At 53.6% G+C, this 15,512-nt stretch overlaps 1 protein-coding gene across 1 annotated transcript in view; it reads left to right on the forward strand.

Annotated features, from left to right (window-relative positions):
* Positions 1-15,512, forward strand: part of LOC144487293 (IgGFc-binding protein-like) — a gene marked incomplete at its 3' end in the record, with an annotated part of 192,889 nt that overhangs the window by 139,347 nt on the left and 38,030 nt on the right. Inside the window, exons 84-94 of the mRNA XM_078205374.1 lie at positions 944-1,072; positions 2,293-2,431; positions 4,350-4,491; positions 5,375-5,571; positions 7,813-7,954; positions 8,105-8,346; positions 9,350-9,498; positions 10,667-10,795; positions 12,016-12,154; positions 13,824-13,965; positions 14,840-15,036. Of these exons, the coding sequence (XP_078061500.1) occupies positions 944-1,072; positions 2,293-2,431; positions 4,350-4,491; positions 5,375-5,571; positions 7,813-7,954; positions 8,105-8,346; positions 9,350-9,498; positions 10,667-10,795; positions 12,016-12,154; positions 13,824-13,965; positions 14,840-15,036 (1,747 nt within the window). The remainder of the gene's footprint in view (positions 1-943; positions 1,073-2,292; positions 2,432-4,349; positions 4,492-5,374; positions 5,572-7,812; positions 7,955-8,104; positions 8,347-9,349; positions 9,499-10,666; positions 10,796-12,015; positions 12,155-13,823; positions 13,966-14,839; positions 15,037-15,512) is intronic.

Consider the following 15,512-nt stretch of genomic DNA (forward strand, 5'->3'; position numbering starts at 1 on the left):
CTGTTCATAGAGTACATAGGGGAGAAGGATTTGATTTATTATTGTCACATGTATTGGGATACAGTGAAAAATATTGTTTCCAACGCACTATACAGACAAAGCATACCGTTCATAGAGTACATATGGAAGGAAAGGAGAGGGTGCAGAATGTAGTGTTACAGTCATAGCTAGGGTGTAGAGAAAGATCAACTTAATGCGAGGTCGGTCCATTCAAAAGTCTGACGGCAGCAGGGAAGAAGCTGTTCTTGAGTCGGTCGGTACGTGACCTCAGACTTTTGTATCTCCTTCCCGACGGAAGAAGGTGGAAGAGAGAATGTCCGCGGTGCGTGGGGGGTCCTTGATTATGCCGGCTGCTTTTCCCCGAGGCAGCGGGAAGTGTAGACAGAGTCAATGGATGGGAGGCTGGTTTGCGTGATGGATTGGGCTACATTCACAACCTTTTTTAGTTCCTTGTGGTCTTGGGCAGAGCAGGAGCCCAGACCAAGCTGTGATACAACCAGAAAGAATGCTTTCTATGGTGCATCTGTAAAAGTTGGTGAGAGTCGTAGCTGACATGCCAAATTTCCTTTGTCTTCTGAGAAAGTAGAGGCGTTGGTGGGGCTTTCTTAACTATAATGTCGGCATGGGGGGGACCAGGACAGGTTGTTGGTGATCTGGACACCTAAAAACCTGAAGCTCTCGACCCTTTCTACTTCATCCCCGTTGATGTAGACAGGGGCATGTTCTCCTTTACGCTTCCTGAAGTCGATGACAATCTCCTTCGTTTTGTTGACACTGAGGGAGAGATTATTGTTGCCGCGCCAGTTCACCAGATTCTCTATCTCGGGTGGGACGGTGGGGGGTGGTGGGAGGAGGGAGTGGGGGTCGGTGGGGGGGAGTTTGCCGACCTTCTTGAGCGTCACTCACCCCTCGTCTCTCTCTCTCTCTCTCTCTCTGTCCCCAGCTACGCCGGCCAGACCTGCGGCCTGTGCGGCGACTACGATGGAATCCCCGGCGACGACTTCCGGACTCCGGAGGGACAGATCGTGCACGGAGTCCTCAACTTTGGGAACAGCTGGAACGTGGATGAGAAGTAAGTGGGATGATCCGGGAAGAGGGAGGGGGAAGAGGAGGGGGAGGGGATGGGGAGGGAACACGATGACTCTTGTCCCCGTATCTACGGGCCCTTCACCATGACAATCGGGCGGAAGATTCACAGGGTCTCGTTAACCACGCGGCAGAATGGCGTCTGTCTTGTTTTTGTATCTTTGCACCGTTCCATTGGACAATTCCTTGGATTGTTTTTTATTCATTCTGGATCCCCCCATGGAGGGGAGTGGGGAGAATGTGGGACTCGCTCCCAGGGGATTGGGGAGAATGTGGGACTCGCTCCCACGGGGAGTGGGGAGAATGTGGGACTCGCTCCCACGGGGATTGGGGAGAATGTGGGACTCGCTCCCACAGGGAGTGGTGGGGAATGTGGGACTCGCTCCCACAGGGAGTGGGGAGAATGTGGGACTCACTCCCCTGGGGGGTGGGGAGAATGTGGGACTTCCTCCCATGGGGAGTGGGGAGAATGTGGGACTCACTCCCATGGGGAGTGGGGAGAATGTGCGACTCACTCCCACGGGGATTGGGGAGAATGTGGGACTCACTCCCATGGGGAGTGGGGAGAATGTGGGACTCACTCCCACGGGGATTGGGGAGAATGTGGGACTCACTCCCACGGGGAGTGGGGGGAAAATGTGGGACTCGCTCCCATGGGGAGAGGGGAGAATGTGGGACTCGCTCCCACGGGGAGTGGGGAGAATGTGGGACTCGCTCCCACGGGGGGAGTGGGGAGAATGTGGGACTCGCTCCCACGGGGAGTGGGGAGAATGTGGGACTCACTTCCATGGGGAGTGGGGACAATGTGGGACGCTCTCCCACGGGGAGTGGGGAGAATGTGGGACTCACTCCCACAGGGAGTGGGGAGAATGTGGGACTCGCTCCCACGGGGAGTGGGGAGAATGCGGGACTCACTCCCACAGGGAGTGGGGAGAATGTGAGACTCACTCCCATGGGGAGTGGGGAAAATGCGGGACTCGCTCCCATGGGGATTGGGGGAGAATGACAGATTGAAGATGGGGGGAACTGGATCAACAGATGAGGGAGAAAGGTAGAGAATGATATGGGAATGGGAGTGAGATGATGTAGGTTTAGAGGAGGCTAGTGTGGACCAGCATGGAGCAGAGGGGCCGAATGGACTATGTCTCTGCTGCCCCTTTTGTGTTATTCACTGTGTAAATAATCTTCCCCGTTCTCTCTGGACAGCTGCACCGTGACGGACACCGAGGTGACTCCCCAGTGCCCCGAAGACAAGCGGGAGACGTACGAAGGAGCCTCCTACTGTGGGATATTGCTGGACCAATACGGACCTTTCTCCTCCTGCCACTACCAAATTGACCCCATGGTACGTACGGCCTAGTGCCAAGGCCTCATTCTGACCGGGACTCCATCCCTCCCTCTGTCTCCACCTCCCGCACTCCCTGCCCCCCCCCCCCCCCCGCCCGCTCCGGTCTCCCCCCACACCCTCAGTCCCTCCCTCCAGTCCCGCGCCGAGATCCAACTAGGCCCGAGGCTCCGGTGTGGCCTCAGTCCAGTGGGGGAGCAGGGAAAGGGGAAGGTGGGGAGTGTCACTCTCACCTCCGAGGGAGAGGGGTGGTGGGTTCGAATCTCGCTCCGGAAGTCCAGGTTCAGCTGGAGGGGTGAAGGGGGGGGCGGGAGGGTGGGAGGGAGTGCGGCCATTTTGGACATGCGGCCTTGTGGATGAGACACCAGTATCAGCCCCTCACCTTGAAAACTCCTGGTACTATTTGTCAACAAGGCAATGATTCCCCACCTCCCCCTCACCGCCCGCCCTCCCCCTCACCACCGCACCCCCCCCGCGCCCCCCCCCCCCGCCCGCCCCCACCCCCACCCCCCCCCCCCCCAACCCCGCCACCCACGCCATAGTGAACGGACTAATATTCAAGTCTCAACCAACCCCTGATAAAATATCATGACCTGCCCACTGATCTTGCTGTGGGATCTTGCTGTGCACCAATTGGCCGCTCCATTCCCCGCCTCCTACCCGTGACTAATTTCAGTGAATGCTCGGCTGCTGTCAAACCTGTTGGGACATCTTCAGTTGGTCAGTTTGATTTGATTTCATCCTGGGATCCCTACAGTGCAGAAGGAGGCCATTCGGCCCATCGAGCCTGCACTGACCACAATCCCACCCAGACCCTATCCCCGCAACCCCACATATTTATCCTGCTAGTCCCCCGACACTCAGGGGCAATTTAGCACGGCCAATCCACCTAACCTGCACACCTTCGGACTGTGGGAGGAAACCGGAGCACCCGGAGGAAACCCACGCAGACACGGGGAGAATGTGCAGACTCCACACAGACAGTGACCCAAGCCAGGAATCGAACCCGGGTCCCTGGCGCTGTGAGGCAGCAGTGCTAACCCGTTGTGCTACTGTGCCCACCCCTAATTCGATTTATTATTGTCACACGTATTGGGATACAGTGAAAAGTATTGTTTCTTGCGCGCTATACAGACAAAGCATACCGTTCATAGAGTACATAGGGGAGAAGGATTTGATTTGATTTATTCTTGTCACGTGTACTGGGATACAGTGAAAAGTATTGTTTCTTGCGCGCTATACAGACAAAGCATACCGTTCATAGAGTACATAGGGGAGAAGGATTTGATTTGATTTATTCTTGTCACGTGTATTGGGACACAGTGAAAAGTATTGTTTCTTGCGCGCTATACAGACAGAGCATACCGTTCATAGAGAAGGAAAGGAGAGGGTGCAGAATGTAGTGTTACAGTCATAGCTAGGGTGTAGAGAAAGATCAACTTAATGCGAGGTAGGTCCATTCAAAAGTCTGACAGCAGCAGGGAAGAAGCTGTTCTTGAGTCGGTCGGTGCGTGACCTCAGAGTTTGTATCTTTTTCTCGACGGAAGAAGGTGGAAGAGAGAATGTCCGGGGTGTGTGGGGGTCCTTGATTATGCTGGCTGCTTTTCCCGAGGCAGCGGGAAGTGTAGACAGAGTCAATGGATGGGGGGCTGGGTTTGAGTGATGGATTGGGCTACATTCACGACCCTTTGGAGTTCCTTGCGGTCTTGGGCAGAGCAGGAGCCAGAGTGTGGGTGAATCTGTGGAATCTGTTGCCACAGAGGGCTGCGGAGACCGGGTCATTGAGTGTATTTAAGACAGAGATGGACAGGTTCTCTCGTTCCTGCCGCTTTCCGGGGGAGAAAACGCAAACGCGCGCGCACGCACACGCACGCAAACACGTGACCCTCCCCGTGTTGTGTCTGCCCCTTTCCTCCAGGCCTTCTTCAGGGACTGTGTGTACGACATGTGTGAGCTGGACGGGGCCAGGCCACAGCTGTGTGAGGCCATCGAGACCTACATCACCGCCTGCCAGCATCGCAACATCACCATCCTACCCTGGAGGAACCAAACCTTCTGCCGTGAGTACCGGGGGGGGGAGCGAGCGGGCGAGGAGCGGACCACTAAAAACCATCCCCCTTTCTGAGCCGTGCTACCCCTTCCCCACTCCGAGTTTGTTCTCCAGCTTTTAATTTAAACACTTCCGAGCATTCCAGCTTCAGAAAACAAGGACAGCACTTCAACAATTCCTTTACTTAACACTTCGAGCACCAACTCAAACATAAACAGTTGCATCTCATTAACTCTTTACTGAACTTTAACTCTCAAACCGCACTTTAACTTCAACTGAACATCAACTTTAACTGTGTAACTGTAAATAGATAGGGCCAAGTTTAGGGAAACCTCGGCCAAGAAAGGTCCTCGATGTCAAATCTATCTCCTTCTCCTCTGAAGCATCCCTCAGGGCACAGGTCTTGTTTCCCGCGATGGTTGGTCCCTTCGAGTTATCGCGGCTCTTTGCCCACAATTCTCCACCCGCTTCCGGAAGATTCTCTGTCACCCATCCGACAAATCGATCGTAAACCCCAATTGCATCGTTCGATGAGGCCCATCGAATGCAGCCGGGGTGGTGGCATTGGTCAGTCCAGACCTCATCATCTCGAGACCCCCTTGAGTGCATCTTGTTCACATTCCAGTCCCCAGATAAGGAACACTGGCTCCAAAGGTCTGTAAGGAACTCCTCCTCCCTGCCAAGGACAAGTTGTTCAATCCAACACCTTGTGTCCTCTGAGAAGTTCCAGGTAACTAGCCGCAAGAAGTCCCAGCATGCATAGCTCTCAGCCGGGACGGCCATTTTGAAGCCACTCTTGCCATTATTGTTGTTAAATTATTCTTGTAGCCGTTCTTTCTCCGTCCACAGAGTGACGCTTGTTTTGTTTTCTCTTCACCCCCTCCCCCCCGCAGCCCTCGAGTGCCCATCCAACAGTCACTACCAACCCTGTGCCTCGGCCTGCCCGGCCACCTGCCTCGACCCCCGACCTCTGCCCTGTGACCTGCCCTGCGCGGAGGGCTGTCGGTGCGACCCGGGCTTTGTGCAGAGTGGGTCCCAGTGCGTCTCCAGGGACCAGTGCGGCTGCGTGTACAACGGCTCCAACTATCAGGTAACGCGGGGACGGGGCGACTGGGAGATCCAGAACATTGTGAAATTCCGATCATGTCAAACCCTTTCCCATCCATGGATTAAATCTCACCCCCCTCTGGTCTTCATCCCCATCGCCTGAATTTCTTCCCTCTCTGAGAATCTAACCCTGAAATATAACTTGATTTGAGTTGATTTGATTTGATTTGAGTTGAGTTGATTTGATTTGATTTGATTTGATTTGATTTGATTTGAGTTGATTTGATTTGATTTGATTTGATTTGATGGGATTTGACTTTCTTTGGTTTGACTGTGTACGGATCTGGTCACCCTATTATAGAAAGGATATTATTAAACTAGAAAGAGCGCAGAAAGGATTTACTCGGATGCTACCGGGACTTGATGGATTGAGTTATAAGGAGAGGCTGGATAGACTGGGACTTTTTTCCCTGGAGTGTAGGAGACTGAGGGGGTGATCTTATAGAGGTCTATAAAATAATGAGGGGCACAGATCAGCGAGATAGTCAATATCTTTTCCCAAAGGTAGGGGAGTCTAAAACTAGAGGGCATAGGTTTAAGGTGAGAGGGGAGAGATACAAAAGGGTCCAGAGGGGCAGTTTTTTCACGCAGAGTGTCTGGAACGAGCTGCCAGAGGTAGTAGTAGAGGCGGGTACAATTTTATCTTTCAAAAAGCTTTTGGACAGTTACATGGGTACGATGGGTATAGAGGGATATGGGACAAATGCGGGCAATTGGGATTAGCTTCGTGGTAAAAAATGGGTGGCATGGACAAGTTGGGCCGAAGGGCCTGTTTCCATGCTTGAAACTCAATGACTCTATGACTAGACTTGATTTGATTTGATTTATCATTGTCACATGTATTGGGATACAGTGAAAAGTATTGTTTCTTGCGCGCTGTACAGACAAAGCATACCGTTCATAGAGAAGGAAAGGAGAGGGTGCAGAATGTAGTGTTACAGTCATAGCTAGGGTGCAGAGAAAGATCAACTTAATGCGAGGTAGGTCCATTCAAAAGTCTGACAGCAGCAGGGAAGAAGCTGTTCTTGAGTCGGTTGGTACGTGACCTCAGACTTTTGTATCTTTTTCCCGAAGGGAGAAGGTGGAAGAGAGAATGTCCGGGGTGCGTGGGGGGGGGTCCTTGATTATGCCGGCTGCTTTTCCCGAGGCAGCGGGAAGTGTAGACAGAGTCAATGGATGGGAGGATGGTTTGCGTGATGGATTGGGCTACATTCACGACCTTTTGTAGTTCCTTGCGGTCTTGGGCAGAGCAGGAGCCCAGACCAAGCTGTGATACAACCAGAAAGAATGCTTTCTATGGTGCATCTGTAAAAGTTGGTGAGAGTCGTAGCTGACATGCCGAATTTCCTTAGTCTTCTGAGACTGTCGAGGCGTTGGTGGGGCTTTCGTAACTATAGTGTCGGCGTGGGGGGGACCAGGACAGGCTGTTGGTGATCTGGACATCCAGAAACATGAAGTTATTTTTGATTTTTGTTTTAACTTGGATTTTTTGTTCCACATTCTTCGCTGTCGCCGGGTGGGGCAACATTCCCGTCACCGTGACGGAACCCTGTGGATTCAAGACTAAACCAGAGACAGGAGCGCAAAATCTGGGCTGATCCTCCAGTGCAGTACCGAGGGAGTGCTGCACTGTCGGTGGCACTGAGTTTCATAGGGGACATTAAAACAAGGCACTAAGTGACATCCCGGGTGGATTCTAACTCATTTTAAAGAGTTAGGGGGGAGATTCTCCCTGGTGACCATCTCACATATTGAACCCCCAACCAATCGCTAAACCCCTTATTAATTTGTTTTGCTTTTTGGGATCTTACTGTGCACAAATTGGCTCTGCTGTTTCCTCCATTCCGGCAGTGACTCCAATTCGAAGGTCATTCATTGGCTGTAAAGTGTAGCGTAGTGAAAATTGGGATGTGCATTTTGCCCTCAAACACACACATGTACCAGCAGAGGGAGTCTGCGAGAGATAGAGAATGATTAAGGATACATGTTGACCAACCAGTGCCGTTCTCAATCGAAAAATCGCTGGCTGAATGTGTCACCCTTTCTGTCCCAAGATCTTTACACGAAGATGAACTGAGGTGGAGTGCGGGGGGGAGGCGCTATATGAATGCAGGCTCTTTCTTTCTGGCAATGGGCCTTATCCGTGTCCAATGGACCTTTCTGATTTGTCCTGTGCGGAGCAGTCCTAACGTGAGTCTCTCTCTCTCTCTCTCTGTGCTTCCAGCCCGGTGAGGTGATCTGGTCCCAGGCCTGTAGCCAGGTGTGTAAGTGTCTCTCCAGCAACAATGTCCAGTGTACCGATACCAGCTGTGCTCCAGATGAGTACTGTGGCCACGAGGGCGGAGTGCGGGGGTGTTACCCCAAAGGTAAAGAATTCCGCGCCGGGTCTAACATTGGCCATCAGAGATTGGAATTGTGGGAATGACTCATCAGAGATTGGAATTGTGGGAATGACTCATCTTCTCCCCCACCTCCCTCCCCCCCCCTTCCCCCGCTCTCCATTGACCTCTCCACAGGTTCGTCCACCTGCACTGCCTCCGGGGATCCCCATTACACCTCCTTCGACAAGAGAAAGTTCACCTTCCAAGGGAACTGCACCTACGTGCTGGCCAAGACCTGTAACTCCAGCCGCACCCCCTTCACCGTCCTCGTCGCCAACGAGCATCGCCGCGGAAGCACCGCCGTGTCTTATGTCCGAGCCATCCACGTCAGTGTCTACGGCCTCACCGTCTCGGTGCTCAGGGACAGAGTCGTTCAGGTGAGAGACGGAGGGGGAGGGGGAGGTGGGGGGGGGGCAGTGGGGGAGGGGGGGAGGGAGAGGAAAGGGGGAGGAGCGGGGGGGGATGGTTGTGGGGGGGGATGGTGGAGGCCAGTAAACTCACCACCCCTCCCCTCATCCGTGGCTGGGGTCCCTCGAAACAGTCCGAAGCCCGATCGATGGGTTGGGGTTGGGTAAGGGGATGGGGGGAGGGGTTGGGGAGTTAAGGGGTTGAGATGGGGATTGGCCTTGATCGAACTGAAGGGTGGATAAGACCATAAGGTATAGAAGCAGAATTAGGCCATTCGGCCCATAGAGTCTGCTCCACCATTGCTGATAGCTTCTCAATCCCATTCGCCCGCCTTTTCCCCTCAACCTTTGACCCCCTTACCAATCAGGAACCGATCTATCTCCATCTTAAAGACACTCAGTGACCCGGCCTCCTCTGTGGCAACGCATTCCACAGATTCACCACCCTCTGGCTGGAGAAATTCCTCCTCATCTCGGTTCTAAAGGGTCGTCCCTTTACTCTGAGGCTGGGCCCTCGGATTCCAGTCTCTCCGACTAATGGAAACATCTTCCCCGTGTCCACTCTATCCGGGCCTCTCAGTATTCTGTAAGTTTCAATAAGATCCCCCCCTCATCCTTCTAAACTCCATCGAGTAGAGTCATAGAGTCAGAGAGGTTTACAGCATGGAAACAGGCCCTTCGGCCCAACTTGTCAATTCCGTCCTTTTTTCCCCCTAAGCAAGTCCCAATTGCCCGCATTTGGCCCATATCCCTCTCTACCCATCCGCTCAGATCCAGAGTCCTCAAACGCTCCATCAAGCCTTTCATTCCCGGGATCATTCTGGTGAACCTCCTCTGGACCCTCTCCAGGGCCAGCAGTGCTGGAGGGGCTGAATGGCCTCCCCTCGCTCGGATGCCCCAGCCCGCGGGTGAGAGTCTGTTCCCAGTCGAAGGTTCAAATGGAGAATTCTATCCAACTGTCTGTTGTGTTCAGGTGAATGGAAAACCCGTCACCGCCCCCATCAGCCCCCACCCCGGATTGGTCGTGGGACCCTCGGGCAGACACATGGCGGTACGAACCGACTTCGGCCTGGTCGCTCGGTACGACGGCAGACACCACGCTGACGTGACGGTCCCCAGCGAGTGAGTACATCCCGCGGCCTCCCCGTGTCCCGCACCGGCGCGGGTCGCGTTTATTTGATTTGATTTCTTTTGTGATTTGATTTGATTTGACGAGATTTTTTTCTGATTTGATTTGATTGAATTTGATTTTGATTTGATATCTTTTTGATTGGATTGATTTGATTTCCTTTTGTTTTGATTTTAAGTCCTTTTTTGATTTGGTTTGTTTGCTTTCTTGAATTGATTTCATTTGATTTCTTTTAAAATTTTATTTATTTGATTTGATTTGATTTATTATTGTCACATGTATTGGGATACAGTGAAAAGTATTGTTTCTTGCGCGCTATACAGACAAAGCATACCGTTCATAGAGAAGGAAAGGAGAGAGTGCAGAATGTAGTGTTACAGTCATAGCTAGGGTGGAGAGAAAGGTCAACTTAATGCGAGGTAGGTCCATTCAAAAGTCTGACGGCAGCAGGGAAGAAGCTGTTCTTGAGTCGGTTGGTCCGTGACCTCAGACTTTTGTATCTTTTTCCCGATGGAAGAAGGTGGAAGAGAGAATGTCCGGGGTGCGTGGGGGTCCTTGATTATGCTGGCTGCTTTTCCCCGAGGCAGCGGGAAGTGTAGACAGAGTCAATGGATGGGAGGCTGGGTTTGCGTGATGGATTGGGCTACATTCACGACCCTTTGTAGTTCCTTGCGGTCTTGGGCAGAGCAGGAGCCCCAGACCAAGCTGTGATACAACCAGAAAGAATGCTTTCTATGGGGCATCTGTAAAAGTTGGTGAGAGTCGTAGCTGACATGCCAAATTTCCTTAGTCTTCTGAGAAAGTAGAGGCGTTGGTGGGGCTTTCTTAACGATAGTGTCGGCGTGGGGGGGACCAGGACAGGTTGTTGGTGATCTGGACACCTAAAAACCTGAAGCTCTCGACCCTTTCTACTGCGTCCCCGTTGATGTAGACAGGGGCATGTTCTCCTTTACGCTTCCTGAAGTCGGTGACAATCTCCTTCGTTTTGTTGACACTGAGGGAGAGATTATTGTTGCCGCACCAGTTCACCAGATTCTCTCTCTCGGGTGGGACGGTGGGGGGTGGTGGGAGGAGGGAGTGGGGGTCGGTGGGGGGGAGTTTGCCGACCTTCTTGAGCGTCACTCACCCCTCGTCTCTCTCTCTCTCTCTCTCTGTCCCCAGCTACGCCGGCCAGACCTGCGGCCTGTGCGGCGACTACGATGGAATCCCCGGCGACGACTTCCGGACTCCGGAGGGACAGATCGTGCACGGAGTCCTCAACTTTGGGAACAGCTGGAACGTGGATGAGAAGTAAGTGGGATGATCCGGGAAGAGGGAGGGGGAAGAGGAGGGGGAGGGGATGGGGAGGGAACACGATGACTCTTGTCCCCGTATCTACGGGCCCTTCACCATGACAATCGGGCGGAAGATTCACAGGTCTCGTTAACCACGCGGCAGAATGGCGTCTGTCTTGTTTTTGTATCTTTGCACCGTTCCATTGGACAATTCCTTGGATTGTTTTTTATTCATTCTGGATCCCCCCATGGAGGGGAGTGGGGAGAATGTGGGACTCGCTCCCACGGGGATTGGGGAGAATGTGGGACTCGCTCCCACGGGGAGTGGGGAGAATGTGGGACTCGCTCCCACGGGGATTGGGGAGAATGTGGGACTCGCTCCCACAGGGAGTGGTGGGGAATGTGGGACTCGCTCCCACAGGGAGTGGGGAGAATGTGGGACTCACTCCCCTGGGGGGTGGGGAGAATGTGGGACTTCCTCCCATGGGGAGTGGGGAGAATGTGGGACTCACTCCCATGGGGAGTGGGGAGAATGTGCGACTCACTCCCACGGGGATTGGGGAGAATGTGGGACTCACTCCCATGGGGAGTGGGGAGAATGTGGGACTCACTCCCACGGGGATTGGGGAGAATGTGGGACTCACTCCCACGGGGAGTGGGGGGAAAATGTGGGACTCGCTCCCATGGGGAGAGGGGAGAATGTGGGACTCGCTCCCACGGGGAGTGGGGAGAATGTGGGACTCGCTCCCACGGGGGGAGTGGGGAGAATGTGGGACTCACTTCCATGGGGAGTGGGGACAATGTGGGACGCTCTCCCACGGGGAGTGGGGAGAATGTGGGACTCACTCCCATGGGGAGTGGGGAGAATGTGGGACTCACTCCCACAGGGAGTGGGGAGAATGTGGGACTCGCTCCCACGGGGAGTGGGGAGAATGCGGGACTCACTCCCACAGGGAGTGGGGAGAATGTGAGACTCACTCCCATGGGGAGTGGGGAGAATGCGGGACTCGCTCCCATGGGGATTGGGGGAGAATGACAGATTGAAGATGGGGGGAACTGGATCAACAGATGAGGGAGAAAGGTAGAGAATGATATGGGGATGGGAGTGAGATGATGTAGGTTTAGAGGAGGCTAGAGTGGACCAGCATGGAGCAGAGGGGCCGAATGGACTATGTCTCTGCTGCCCCTTTTGTGTCATTCACTGTGTAAATAATCTTCCCCGTTCTCTCTGGACAGCTGCACCGTGACGGACACCGAGGTGACTCCCCAGTGCCCCGAAGACAAGCGGGAGACGTACGAAGGAGCCTCCTACTGTGGGATATTGCTGGACCAATACGGACCCTTCTCCTCCTGCCACTACCAAATTGACCCCATGGTACGTACGGCCTAGTGCCAAGGCCTCATTCTGACCGGGACTCCATCCCTCCCTCTGTCTCCACCTCCCGCACTCCCTGCCCCCCCCCCCCCCCCCGCTCCGGTCTCCCCCCACACCCTCACTCCCTCCCTCCAGTTCCCCCGTCGAGATCCAACTAGGCCCGAGGCTCCGGTGTGACCTCAGTCCAGTGGGGGAGCAGGGAAAGGGGAAGGGGGGAGTGTCACTCTCACCTCCGAGGGAGAGGGGTGGTGGGTTCGAATCGCGCTCCAGAAGTCCAGGTTCAGCTGGAGGGGTGAAGGGGGGAGGAGGGAGGGAGGGAGTGCGGCCATTTTGGACATGCGGCCTTGTGGATGAGACACCAGTATCAGCCCCTCACTTTGAAAACTCCTGGTACTATTTGTCAACAAGGCAATGATTCCCCCCCCTCCCCCTCACCGCCCGCCCTCGCCCTCACCACCGCCCCCCCCCCCCCCCGGCCCCCCCTCCTCCCCCCCAACCCCGCCACCCAAGTCATAGTGAACGGACTAATATTCAAGTCTCAACCAACCCCTGATAAAATATCATGACCTGCCCACTGATCTTGCTGTGGGATCTTGCTGTGCACCAATTGGCCGCTCCATTCCCCGCCTCCTACCCGTGACTAATTTCAGTGAATGCTCGGCTGGTGTCAAACCTGTTGGGACATCCTCAGTTGGTCAGTTTGATTTGATTTCATCCTGGGATCCCTACAGTGCAGAAGGAGGCCATTCGGCCCATCGAGCCTGCACTGACCACAATCCCACCCAGACCCTATCCCCGCAGCCCCACATATTTATCCTGCTAATCCCCCGACACTCAGGGGCAATTTAGCGCGGCCAATCTACCTAACCTGCACATCTTTCAGACTGTGGGAGGAAACCGGAGCACCCGGAGGAAACCCACGCAGACACGGGGAGAATGTGCAGACTCCACACAGACAGTGACCCAAGCCGGGAATCGAACCCGGGTCCCTGGCGCTGTGAGGCAGCAGTGCTAACCACTGTGCTACCGTGCCGCCCCTAATTCGATTTATTATTGTCACATGTTTTGGGATACAGTGAAAAGTATTGTTTCTTGCGCGCTATACAGACAAAGCATACCGTTCATAGAGAAGGAAAGGAGAGAGTGCAGAATGTAGTGTTACAGTCATAGCTAGGGTGTAGAGAAAGATCAACTTAATGTGAGGTCGTCCATTCAAAAGTCTGACGGCAACAGGGAAGAAGCTGTTCTTGAGTCGGTCGGTCCGTGACCTCAGACTTTTGTATCTTTTTCCCGACGGAAGAAGGTGGAAGAGAGAATGTCCGGGGTGCGTGGGGGGTCCTTAATTATGCTGGCTGCTTTTCCCCGAGGCAGCGGGAAGTGTAGACAGAGTCAATGGATGGGAGGCTGGGTTTGAGTGATGGATTGGGCTACATTCACGACCCTTTGGAGTTCCTTGCGGTCTTGGGCAGAGCAGGAGCCAGAGTGTGGGTGAATCTGTGGAATCTGTTGCCACAGAGGGCTGCGGAGACCGGGTCATTGAGTGTATTTAAGACAGAGATGGACAGGTTCTCTCGTTCCTGCCGCTTTCCGGGGGAGAAAACGCAAACGCGCGCGCACACACACGCAAACACGTGACCCTCCCCGTGTTGTGTCTGCCCCTTTCCTCCAGGCCTTCTTCAGGGACTGTGTGTACGACATGTGTGAGCTGGACGGGGCCAGGCCACAGCTGTGTGAGGCCATCGAGACCTACATCACCGCCTGCCAGCATCGCAACATCACCATCCTACCCTGGAGGAACCAAACCTTCTGCCGTGAGTACCGGGGGGGGAGCGAGCGGGCGAGGAGCGGACCACTAAAAACCATCCCCCTTTCTGAGCCGTGCTACCCCTTCCCCACTCCGAGTTTGTTCTCCAGCTTTTAATTTAAACACTTCCGAGCATTCCAGCTTCAGAAAACAAGGACAGCAGTTCAACAATTCCTTTACTTAACACTTTGAGCACCAACTCAAACATAAACAGTTGCAACTCATTAACTCTTTACTGAACTTTAACTCTCAAACCGCACTTTAACTTCAACTGAACATCAACTTTAACTGTGTAACTGTAAATAGATTGGGCCAAGTTTAGGGAAACCTCGGCCAAGAAATGTCCTCGATGTCGAATCTATCTCCTTCTCCTCTGAAGCATCCCTCAGGGCACAGGTCTTGTTTCCCGCGATGGTTGGTCTCTTCGAGTTATCGCGGCTCTTTGCCCGCAATTCTCCACCCGCTTCCGGAAGATTCTCTGTCACCCATCCGACAAATCGATCGTAAACCCCAATTGCATCGTTCGATGAGGCCCATCGAATGCAGCCGGGGTGGTGGCAATGGTCAGTCCAGACCTCATCATCTCGAGACCCCCTTGAGTGCATCTTGTTCACATTCCAGTCCCCAGATAAGGAACACTGGCTCCAAAGATCTATAAGGAACTCCTCCTCCCTGCCAAGGACAAGTTGTTCAACCCAACACCTTGTGTCCTCTGAGAAGTTCCAGGTAACTGGCCTGCAGAAATCCCAGCATGCATAGCTCTCAGCCGGGACGGCCATTTTGAAGCCACTCTTGCCATTATTGTTGTTAAATTATTCTTGTAGCCGTTCTTTCTCCGTCCACAGAGTGACGTTTGTTTTGTTTCCTCTTCCCCCCCGCAGCCCTCGAGTGCCCATCCAACAGTCACTACCAACCCTGTGCCTCGGCCTGCCCGGCCACCTGCCTCGACCCCCGACCTCTGCCCTGTGACCTGCCCTGCGCGGAGGGCTGTCGGTGCGACCCGGGCTTTGTGCAGAGTGGGTCCCGGTGCGTCTCCAGGGACCAGTGCGGCTGCGTGTACAACGGCTCCAACTATCAGGTAACGCGGGGACGGGGCGACTGGGAGATCCAGAACATTGTGAAATTCCGATCATGTCAAACCCTTTCCCATCCATGGATTAAACCTCACCCCCCCCCCTCTGGTCTTCATCCCGATCCCCTAAATCTCTTCCCTCTCTGAGAATCTAACCCTGAAATTTGACTTGATTTGAGTTAATTTGAGTTTATTTGATTTGATTTGATTTGATTTGATTTGCGTTGATTTGAGTTGATTTGATTTGATTTGATGTATTGACTTTCTTTGGTTTGACTGTGTACGGATCTGGTCACCCTATTATAGAAAGGATATTATTAAACTAGAAGAAGCGCAGAAAAGATTTACTAGGATGCTACCGGGACTTGATGGTTTGAGTTATAAGGAGAGGCTGGATAGACTGGGCCTTTTTTCTCTGGAGCGTAGGAGGCTGAGGGGTGATCTTATAGAGGTCTATAAAATAATGAGGGGCACAGATCAGC

The sequence above is a fragment of the Mustelus asterias genome, unplaced genomic scaffold (assembly GCF_964213995.1).
Source record: "Mustelus asterias unplaced genomic scaffold, sMusAst1.hap1.1 HAP1_SCAFFOLD_707, whole genome shotgun sequence".
Lineage (NCBI taxonomy): Eukaryota > Metazoa > Chordata > Chondrichthyes > Carcharhiniformes > Triakidae > Mustelus > Mustelus asterias.